The sequence below is a fragment of the Botrytis porri genome, assembly GCF_014898465.1.
Source record: "Botrytis porri strain MUCL 3234 chromosome Unknown BPOR_003, whole genome shotgun sequence".
Classification (NCBI taxonomy): Eukaryota; Fungi; Ascomycota; class Leotiomycetes; order Helotiales; family Sclerotiniaceae; genus Botrytis; species Botrytis porri.
Genome location: NW_024066077.1, coordinates 1,836,710 through 1,847,876, shown reverse-complemented (window position 1 = coordinate 1,847,876; position 11,167 = coordinate 1,836,710). Strand labels below are relative to the sequence as shown.

At 42.3% G+C, this 11,167-nt stretch overlaps 3 protein-coding genes across 3 annotated transcripts; 1 reads left to right on the top strand and 2 right to left on the bottom strand.

Moving 5' to 3' along the window:
• Nucleotides 1-878: 878 nt before the first annotated feature.
• EAF01_002606 (uncharacterized protein) lies at nt 879-3,836 on the bottom strand (the record flags this gene model as incomplete). Its single annotated transcript, XM_038910859.1, has 3 exons — nt 879-3,020; nt 3,130-3,600; nt 3,666-3,836. 3 exons carry the CDS (start codon nt 3,834-3,836, stop codon nt 879-881), a joined length of 2,784 nt encoding a protein of 927 aa, XP_038773781.1.
• A 661-nt stretch (nt 3,837-4,497) lies between these two features.
• EAF01_002605 (uncharacterized protein) lies at nt 4,498-6,145 on the top strand (the record flags this gene model as incomplete). The annotated part of the gene is made up of 2 exons (XM_038910858.1): nt 4,498-5,089; nt 5,145-6,145. The coding sequence occupies 2 exons, from the start codon at nt 4,498-4,500 to the stop codon at nt 6,143-6,145; spliced, it is 1,593 nt and encodes a 530-aa protein (XP_038773780.1).
• Nucleotides 6,146-9,130: 2,985 nt separating this feature from the next.
• EAF01_002604 (uncharacterized protein) lies at nt 9,131-9,686 on the bottom strand (the record flags this gene model as incomplete). The annotated part of the gene is made up of 2 exons (XM_038910857.1): nt 9,131-9,557; nt 9,619-9,686. The coding sequence occupies 2 exons, from the start codon at nt 9,684-9,686 to the stop codon at nt 9,131-9,133; spliced, it is 495 nt and encodes a 164-aa protein (XP_038773779.1).
• Nucleotides 9,687-11,167: the final 1,481 nt, after the last annotated feature.

Genomic DNA, 11,167 nt, shown 5'->3' with positions numbered 1-11,167 from the left:
TTTCATCCTCGTAGTCAAGAAATCTTAGCTCTGGTCGAGGTTTTCAATTATTCCATTTCGTTACGCTATATCTCTATATTTCCAGGCGTGAAACACACACCAATACCGTACATTCCTATAATCCTATGCACAAAAAAGAGAAGAGAAAAATTGATTGCCGCTGACCAAAACTCCAAGTCCATGAGATATATGTATAAAGGGAAAACCCCCATTTATCCCAACCCCGAGAACCTTCCAATGCATATATATATGCACGCACAATATCCGATTCCATACTCATATATTCATTAAGAAATACAGATACCCCTTCCGTTCAGTCATTGTACCAGTAAGACAATGGCCATAATTACGCAATTAATTCCGTCGTCTTTTCGCTTATATAAAATGAAGGTAAAATCCAATTCTTGCGCTGGACCCCAAAGAAGAGCGCCGCCGTGTAATATGTCCAATGGTTCTCGTGTACTAATTATGGACAAGGATGAATACAAGATGCTAAGTCAAAAAAAGAAAATGTAACAGGGACACCTCGTGAGGTTCGTTCAATTTATGTACGTGTTGTTGTATAAAACAGTCGTCGTCATAAAAAGGGCCTAAAAGGATTGTTCCGGAACCTTTTTGGTTCATATAGATTGATTCAATCGATGGCATCGATACAAGAGGAGGATCGTTTTTTTTTTTTTTGCCACTGAGAATGGTAGCAAGAATCGTAGGCGTCGGTGTTTTGCCAGTTTGAATGAGTTGTAATGCAAGGCTATTGGCTTGGGTGAAGGTTTGAAACTTGGAGATGACATGACAAAATGAATGCCAAAAATGCGGAAATTCATACCATTAGGGAGATTGGCCATCATGATGAGGATGGTGGAATGTTTCAAACCCAGTCACCCCTCAAACTCGTCATCGCCATCTTCATCATCACCACCTTCCATAGCTGTTCTTAAATCAATGACGCTTTTTCGAATCCTCTTTCCCAACGTAATGGGACTCCTCGGATCAGCCAAAGCTTGATACCTTTCATATTCCGTTGCTGGCATTTGCAACTCATCTTCATCCTCATCATCCTCGTTAGCATCATCAGTGTTTCGAATGGCTTTTGGAGCCCGACGAGCTCGAGTGCTGGGCTCACGAGGTGGAAGAATCCTTGCAAGAGGTCCTTTGGCCCTCTTGTTTATCTTGATTTTTGATGACGAAGCCGAGATAATAAGAGGCCCCTCAGAAGGTGCTGATAAAGATTTGGTAGGACGACCTTTACGAGCCTTCTTGGTAGGGGAGGCACTTGGAGCTGTTGGCGCGTCGGAATTGACTTCAACTGTTCGCTTGCGCTTAGTTCGGGATGACGAAGGTGAAATGATTGGATGTGCGGCTGGAGTTGCTTCCTTCTTGATGATTGGTTCATGTGACGGGTCCACTTCTTCATCCTCCTCAATCGTTGCCTGTTTTCCACGTGGTTTCCGTGCCTTTAGTAATTGAGAATTAGCGACAGGAGTTTCGCTCGATCTACTATTACGCTTTCCTCGTACGACTTTCTTGGGGGACTCTTGAATTGATTTTGACTTTTCGACAGATGCTGCTGCACGATTTCGAGTAGCTATTCGAGGTTCACGTGTTAGGGTCTGCTCACTGGTGGAAGAACGGTTGATTTGACGATTACCAAAAGAAGAGATAGTTGACTGCGATGATGAACTGTCGCGCCTTGAATTGATTGCCTCAGTTGCTTCTGAATCCGAGTCATCATCGTGTTCGGTTGTTGGCAAGATTGCATTTTCTTCCTCAGTTTCGGCACTTGGTTCGATATTAGCTTCCTCCTTGACCCGACCACCGGATTTGGCTGACTTGGCTGGTTGCTTCTTTGGTTTGGTAACTTTAGCCTTTGGCTTGATGGGAGGTACGATTGCCGCAGGGGTCTCTGATACTGCTGTAGTAATTTTTTCTGCGGGGTTTATAACGTCAACAACAGCCACAGGAGCAGGAACAGGAAGCGGATGCTTCCGTGGCCTACCACCTGCATGCTTCTTTTTTACAACCGGCTCAACGGGCAATTCTTCGGCGATTTGATTGACAAGTAATTCGGCCGACTGCTGTAGTTGCTCTTGTTCGGCTGGTAGGAGGTGTCGAGAAATATCTTCGTCCCTGATAGATTCATCTTCAAGTATCGGTTCATCTTCGCCAGATGCAAGTTGAACATCCTTGAGCTTTGACAGAGATTTTGGTGGCCTTCCAATGGGTTTTCCAGATGGAAACGTTCTTCTGATGGGGGTTTGACTTTGGCTTTGTTTTCGAGGAGATTTTGATAACTCTCCAATAGCATCATCAAGAACGCGAACCTTGCGTTGTCGTTTTGCTGGTAAACTGTCTGATTCATCCTCCGGTGTACTTTGATCGTACATTTTCCTAGTAGCCATTCGTTGAGCTCGACCACTTCTACCTTCACTCATATCTATTTCACCCAAACCACGCTTCCTAGAGGCCGATGGAATTGGTTGAGCACCAACATGTTTTGGATGGGAAGAATATTCGAAACCGTATACCTCTGCTTGCTTCATATCGTCCCACTTCGTGGGATCTATCAGACGTCCTGCTTTTCTTTTCTCGGCTTCTATCTCTTCTTTAGTCAATTTAATCTCAGGCAGCGGCTCGTTGAGAAGCTTTAGCTTATTTGACTCTTTGAGTTCCTTTTGCTTAAGCTTTTGCTTCTCTTGTTCTCTAACGAAAGCTTGTCTTTGAAGTTTAGCTCTGAATTGTGGGTCCCGAAGACTTTCGAGACGTAGACGAAATTCATCATCTTCATCATACTGATTGATGAAAGCTGTCCATTCTGGAGTCTTTGATTTCAATTCCACTGCGTAATGTTTTGCAGTAGCTGCCAGATCGTCTCTATCCAATTGCTCGGCAAGTCTGTCTGCCTCTTCTAAAGCTTTCTCAGCCTCTTTTTCGATTTGAAGTCGTTCTTTCTCCTGGGATTCATATGCGTAGATTTCCTCGTCAATTGCATCAAACTCTCTTTGCCAGGCAGCTAAAACAGTCTATTGGATTTGTTAATTCTGTTTCCCTACCCCACACAGTATGAAGCATGATATCAAATGTAACATCAGAGAGGAAACTCGGGGACAACAAGTAGCGACGGTAACTTACTGTGCTCACAATCGCAGCTCTTTTGTACAGTTCATCATATGGTATTTCGCTAGGATTTTTAAGATATTTTTCGAAGTGCTCCACCGGGGGAAGCTTGGGATATTTGAACTTAAGACCAATATCTGGATCATTGATATCTACATCATGTTCTTCATGGCCTTCGACTTGATCATAGTAGTCGAATTCAGAATTTGGATCGATATATGGTTGAATCCGATCATGATCTTCTGGGTCGGAATCTTCTTCGTCGGCGTCAGCGTCAGCGATGGCAATAGCGGGCTCTTGAGCTGCATTGTAGTCGAAATGCAAATCTGGTCTCGGCTCATCCTTATTGGATAAATATCTTGCTGCAGCATATACATTCTCATGTGAAGTAGGAGGTGGTGATAGAGAACTACCTGACGTAGTAATAGTTCCTACTGATTCCGCTGTGGATGGCCGACTGCATGCAGCCACGTGACTACGAAAGTCCTACATTTCATGAGCATCAAATGATTGACCTGAAGGAAGAAGGATTTATATCAAGATAGACTCACCACATCTGATAGTTCTGCAAATGTATTACTGCAATTGGGGCATGTTGGGGTTGAAGAAAATGATGTGAAAGAACTAGATGAAGTTTCTTGAGACTCGGAAGAGCCAACTCCTTTCTCAATATGAGAAGTAGAATCTTGAGTCGCAATAGGAGGAACTTTGGTTCGCGCCATATTGAAGAGAAAACCCAAGTTTTCTCTGTGAATTGATTCGAAGAAAATGAAACCAACACGATGCGTTGTGCTGGCTCCAACCCAAAGAGTTTCGAGTTTTTGTCCACAAGGTCTCAAACTTGAGTTTTGCAGCTCTATATGCAACCGGAAGAAAATGTATACCAAAATGTTTTGAGGAAAGGGGTATAAATTGATTTGGAAACTTTATAGGAGAATTAGCAAGAGATATCGATGATCAACTACATGCTATTTTTAAGACATAAAGCTATTGTTGTTCAAAAGTATCGTAGTCGGTCAGATTCTCATTTTACTGCTTTAAAAAGGTTATTTCGATTCAATTTGGGGTTTGCGGCTTTCGTAAAATGTTAGATGGCGGCGCTCGGTGCTTAAACGCCTCAACTGTGGCTGGAGCCAATCACCTCTCGATCCCAGGTTACGTTAGCCTTGCCCCATATCATGTTGATGTTGAGACCTTTACCTGGGTATTGCTTTATCAATAACGTCAAAATAGAGCTTCAAGACAGTTGACAGTCACACTAAATATTACTTCTTATATCATTCTTCTGACGGGTTCAATCATTTAAGAGCCAAGCAAATACTTTCAATCATCATCCATTCTCTGACACTGCTCCCCAATCGATACACAACTTATTATACAATCATGGCTTCAAAGAAATCAAAGCCAGCTCCAACTGATGATGAATTGAATGAACTTTTGGAAGGCATTGATGAAGTGAAAGTTAAAGCACCTTCTTCCAAGGGACCTTCTAAATCACATAAAACAAAACAACCATCGCAATCAGAACAAGATTTACTTGCGGAACTTGAAAACCTTGGAGCACAACAACCAAGTCGACCACATACACCGCGAATTCAACAAGTGAAACGTTCAAACACAGCAACCCCCCCACCAGCTTCTCGCAGAAGTGAGGATAGATCAAGCGAGGAGAAATCTGCTTTACCGCGAAAATCTGTTGACAGTACTCGATCATTTCATACTAGTTTTACCCCTTCCGCAACTAGTAGCGATCTTCAAGAAGCGGAAAAGAAAGCTCCAATTTCTCAGCCTGCTACAGAAGCCCCTTCAACGGGTGGAGGATGGTCATGGGGAAGTGTCTTTGCAACAGCGACGGCGACAGCTAGTGCAGCAGTCAACCATGCTCAAGCTGCTGTGAAGGAAATACAACAAAATGAAGAAGCTAAACGATGGGCAGAACAAGTGAAAGGAAACGTTGGAGTTCTAAGAGGCTTTGGTAGGATTTTGAATGGAAGAGCTGGCAAGTGAAGCAGTGCTAATTAAAATTGCAGGTGGTGAGTTGACATCTAGAGCTCTTCCAACCTTTACAAACATTCTTCATACTCTCGCACCCCCTATCTCATCCCACGAACGACTTCAAATCCACATCACCCATGATTTCATTGGATATCCCTCTCTCGACCCTCTGATCTATTCTACATTTTCTCGTGTGATGGCTCAAGTTGAAGGAGGAGATCTGCTTGTTATTCAACGTGGTCACGAATCCACAGCACGCCGCGCATCCGAAGCTGGTTATACTGGAGGCAATGCAGGGTGGAGCGATGGACCCTGGTGGCGCGTAGGGACCGACAATCGTGATATTGGTTCCGTTAAAGGACTTATTGAAGGAACGAAACTCGTCCGCGTAAGCGCAGAAGCCTATGCGAAGGAGTATTTTGATGCGCATGGTGGACTCGAACTCGCAGCTCAGCGAGCTACCGAAAATCTTAGCGAATCAAATCCAGTTCGCAGCAGCGATATTTTCATGGCTGTCCAAGCGATTACTCATGAAGCACCGGAAGATTTGTTCCAAGGAGGTCCAGCAAAAGAGGCAGAAGGAGGTGTGGTTGACGAAAAACCAAAACCAGATGAATTAATTTCCTTCGCTATTTACCTCCAAGATCCAATCCATAGCATCACTTTCCATACAATTACTCAAGCCATTCCTGCTAAATGGATTCAATGGCTTGATGCTCCAGCTCCCCTAACTCCAACATCCACATCTTCACCCTCTAAAGAGAAGTCAGGCTTCTTTGGTACAGAATCAGAGAATGCGCATGCAGGATTACCAGAGGAGATTCAACAAATTATAGAAAGCGGAGGAGTGGATCCTCGCGAATGGGTTGCAGAATGGGTGGAGGAGACATTAAGTTTGGGTGTGGGAGTTATAGCACAGAGATATGTCGCAATGAGGATGGGGGTTGGTGAAGGTGGTATTGGTAAGGGGAAGGCTAGAATGGAGGAAGTACTTGGCGAGGGAGGTGGGGAGGCAGCAAGAGCGGGGTTGATCTGATGGGGCTCAGTGACAATGAAATGAAAAGGGGGTGAAGAGGAGGGAACACAGTATCCGCGATTCTCACGAGTGAAATGATATGATTGTCTGAGGCGTTTTAATTCTTTCTTCGCGTCACGGCGTAGTCGTACCTAAGGATGGTTTGGTTATAGGATGTTTAAGGTCGCGTTAACGAAACAATGCATGCATTACTATTTACTTTCCATTGATGGATGAGGCAATGCTACAATTTCTGTATTGTGCGATATATGCAGTTCACTCGTTTGATTTGCATTCACATTTGATGATTGATATAACGGAATGAATCCTAAGATATATTTACCTTTTCATTGATCCATCAGTTCTTAGACATTAAACGGTATGGAAGTAAGACGAGGTTGGAGAAGAGCATGGCGGCCGGTGCTGAGAGTGGGGATTCGATTGAAGGTAGATGTAGGGAAACGTGTGTGCGGTATATTTATTCAGACACACATGCGAGTCCTGAGAACAAAGTTAACGAGCTTGTAGAATTCTTGGTAAAAGTTGAATACCTAGTAATTCGGTAGTTGATTTCGAGAAGCTTTAATGTTTTTGAATGGGATAGAATGAGATGGGATGGGATAGAAGTGAAAGATGTTGTATTAGATGGGCTGTGAATTATCTGACCCTAAGAAAAAGAGCTGTATGGAATAATCACATAGTTCAAGAATAATACGAAGATTTTAGATTTGTGGATTCAATTTGGAAATTCAAAAATCTATAAAATGCTGACTTGTGGATGCGGTTTTGAATGTTTATAATAGGGGAAGATTGGTTGGTGTGAAGTCTTGTAGTCTGGGATGCTAGATATGGATGCGGAATTACTGGCTGGGTAGTTGGGTAGTTGGGGATGTATGGGTTGGATTGGAGGACTATGTATATGTCGGCGCTTGAGATGGGATGGAATGGGATGGTGGTGAAGGTGAGTGAAGGTGAGTGAAGATGAGTGGTGGAAATGTGTCAAAGTGTATGTATGCCAGGGTATCGATGTTGGTATTGAGACTAGAGGCACCTGATCGATAGGACTTTTTTGTTGCTGGTGTAAAGTATTCTTCTTTTTGCGTGTTTTGGTCTTTTAATTTTTGGGGTTTTGAGTGGGAGGGGAAGGGGGTTTGGATGTAGAAGTTATGAAATAGAGAAGTGGGAAGAATGAAGAGGGAAGAGAAAGAAAAGAGAGGGGGGAAATGAGAGAAGAGAAAAGGGAAGGATAAAAGTGAAGAGAAGAGTAAAGAGACGGGAGATATAACGAAGTGTGTAAGTTTAAGAAATGAAGAGGAGGAGAGGAGGAGAAAAAGGTACGAGGATTCGGGAATATAGATTTTATAGTGTATCTATTCGTTTCGCCTTTGTTGTGTTAGAGGTATAATGAGTGAGTGATTTCTCCTTTGAGATTGTATTTGTCAATGATAATTTCCGGGCTCTTATGTAGGAGGTGCCAGATAAGTCATGATTGGCGGCCCCAGGAGGGAAGTGTAACGGGAGTGAAGATAGAAGTATGAAGTCTGGAATGGGAATTGAGGTGGTCACCTGCAAATACAAATAGAAAGGTGAATTACTAGCTGTGATCATCGTACTCATAATATGAGAGATCATCAGTGGGCAGGGTCACTTTTCTACACATGGAAATGACTGGAGGAGATAACTTCGTCTAGCAGAATTGAATGAATTAGATATAGAAATTGTGACATGATAGCATTGGGGGCATGCGAACGTCTGTGAAATAGAAGAAGATGTCATGAAGAAGAGGAGAAACATAGATGGGGTTTGTAAAAGCGAATGTGAGTGCTATCCATACAGCAACTTCGATGATGTGGATATTCCAATATCATCATGATCATTTTTAGATCGTATGGTTCCGTGCGTATGATTATACTCAATGTGATGAAAGTCCAGGTCTGGAGGTTGAGTGTGGAGTAAGTAGAAGTCTAGATGTCACTATCACTATGTGACTAGAAGCTGGAAGTATAGGATACCGAGAACGAGGGATAGTTCGTGATGAGTTTTGATAACGACGATGATGAAATAGTCGAAATAGTTGAAACGGAGAGAAATAAGGATTTTTCTAGCGTTATGATGATACGATGTTATATCAAAGTCACTCGCAGGATTGGAGGTGACATACAGTAAAAGAATTTTCGGATTGTACTGGGGACAGAGGGGTGAAATATAACAATAGCTGATATCAAGATTGAAGGCTGAAGAGTATAAGAAATATTGAGAAAACAGAGAATAGGGCGCGAGAGATCAGAAACTGCAGAGAAAATGAAATAGACAATAGGATTTCTCATTATACGATGAATAATACTACAGGAATTCATCTAAAGAAGATTTTAAGAGAGGACAATAAGGGCAACGGTAGATGGAAGAGGTCATTCGTAGAGCTTTAGCGAATATTAGAGAGTGTGCTAATTTCTAGTGTTGTGTTTAACTTCCCATTTAATGATTACTTTGGTCTGGACTAGTTGATACTATAATGAAACTAGAATGGTAGATTATGTTTAATATCATTTATTCTTATATAAAGTGGAACAATCCGCTCAGGGAATAAACCAACAGATTTCCGTCAACAAAGCCTACCTATCTTGTATTCTTACTTCATCATGGTCAAATACTCAGCTTGGGTAAGCGAGAGGAATGTGTTTGTACTTGGTTCTTAATATCTTTGTTAGTATGTTGTGGTAAAGTAAGCAAATGAAGATGCGTTGGCTTCAATGAATAGTGAAGATACATGAGAGTTTTTCATTCAAGAGTAGGAGTCGACTGTGCCGCTGGGATCTTCTCCTGTCAACACTACTTTCCTTGGGATTCAACTGGGAGAAATAAGATAACTGGTATCTCGAACTCTGGTGGTTTGATGTGTGTAGACAGATGGGGATCGAGAATGTTCATCGCCTGTGACTTCTTCTGCCAAAGACTCAAACCTTGGACGTCGGGTACCGAGGACTTTCTGGTAGTAAAACTTCAATTTTAACTGTATTGCAGTGAGTCGAGAGGAGGCAACACCTTGTAAGAGATCAATTCTTCTCTCTCTTCCTGACGAAGCATGCGAAGTGAGTAGCTGAAATCTTGAACGTATCCGTATTGCTGTAGTCGTTGAAGGGTCTGCTCCGTAGATGCAGCATCAAAGATCCCGCTGTTGAGTTCTGGCCATATGGTCTTAGGTATCCAATTCCTGACCGGTTCCGGTGTTGTTTGTGCCAACTTTTGTGATCCTGTCATGTCTCCTCTTGAGAATGGAATCAATTCTAAATCAATACCAACACCAGTATCGACCTGGTACGAATAACACCATAGCGTCGACAATATCTCGCTTGAAACCCCCTCGGAGTGTTGGATCTCCAGATAAGGGCTTGCGTGCGTAATACCGCTTTGTATACTATCTCCCTTCGCTTTCCTGATGTAGAGTGTGTCAATAAGATGATGGGAATACGTTGAAAACTGCAGCTTCCACAAACACACCGATTGAGCTGCTGGTTTTCTGTTGTAAGTGCTCGAAAACATCTGAGAATGTTTGCAGCCCCATTGTCGAAGTTGTCTCGCCTCTTGGTATGCCTGCGGAGGAGTTGCTAAAGTCGTGAACGAGGGGCTCCGATGCGAGTATATGTAACCCGCATCATAACTAATCGAGAGGTGAGTTTGGTTGAGGAGAAATTCCCTTGAGTAATCGAGGGGGGAGACTGAATAAAAATGAATGAAAGTGGATTGAGGTTTGAAGAACTCTGATTCTCGGGGGGATCTCTTCTTTAAATATGTCAGAAAAGGTATGACGTTCCTCCTTGGTTGCTGATCTCAAATCTATCTTTCGACAAGCTAGCATCCGGCTAAGATTTAGTAGACGATTAGCTACTAGCTAGTCATAAATAGACATTTGATGATTTCCTCAAAATTGTCGACTCGGCAAAGCGGCAGTATAGGAGTGTCAAGTAACAGCGAAGGACCCGAGATTTGATATAATTCCCAAGGTCATGTTTGTTACCGGTGTCAGTGATGTGTAGACTTTTCGAATGATTATCATGATGAAATTGGGCCATTTCAAATAGCCCAGATTCGAATAGCTATCATGTAAGAAAACCGGTCGATCAAGCCAGAGTGTAAACACATACATAGTGCGTATTGACTTCATACAGCAATGTCAAGTATAAAGATCATGCTAAGACGAGGAGAATGTGACTTATGTGTCCAGAGTCTAGACTTAGCCGATATAGCGTACAACTGTTGACGTACGAGAGCAAAGAAATGGCAAAATCTGAAGAATGATTAATTTGATTCACAGGTTAGCTGACTACCATTATAGTTTCTCAAATACCGGTGTGCTAATGTGAACTTTACGTCGCCACGTTAAATTTGACGAACTTATGGACACCGTCAAGATTGCATTTTTCCAAGCACACTATTACCTGACTAGGTATCTTCTGTCTCCAAGTCATTTGTCGGAATTGATGTTTATTGTATGATGCTAAGACTCGAGCTAGTGCGAAGCTAATGAATGATCTTTGGAATTACCTGAGTGACGTCTTTTTTCATATCCCCCACATAGTTGTAATTGCCAGCTTGACACGCGACGTTTCACACCCTGGATGGAAATGTGATTGGACTGTTGTTGTTTACAGTTTCGCATACTCCCTAGAACATGTGTATACTATGAGTTTCTAGTCTTGATCTGTCTATCTATCTTTGCATCTTGGAATGATACTAAAAATAGATATATCTAAGCAATTCCAGCTTCAAATATTGGGTTGACTCATTTTTCGTCAAAAGTCGGGGAAAAGGCGATCGTCACTAGTACTAAGTGATCTAAAATTCGACTATCTACAAAGGAAAAATAATGCAATGGAGTTTGGTTGAAATTTTTGTGTGATAATATCAATCTTATCTCTATAAATTGAACAGGTTCTACCACTCAATATGTTTTCTCTACAGCAATCAAGACTCGAAGATCGAAATCGAAGAGATTCACACAGCATCCACAGAGTCAGTCATCTTCCAAAGCTACTGTCTGCTCTT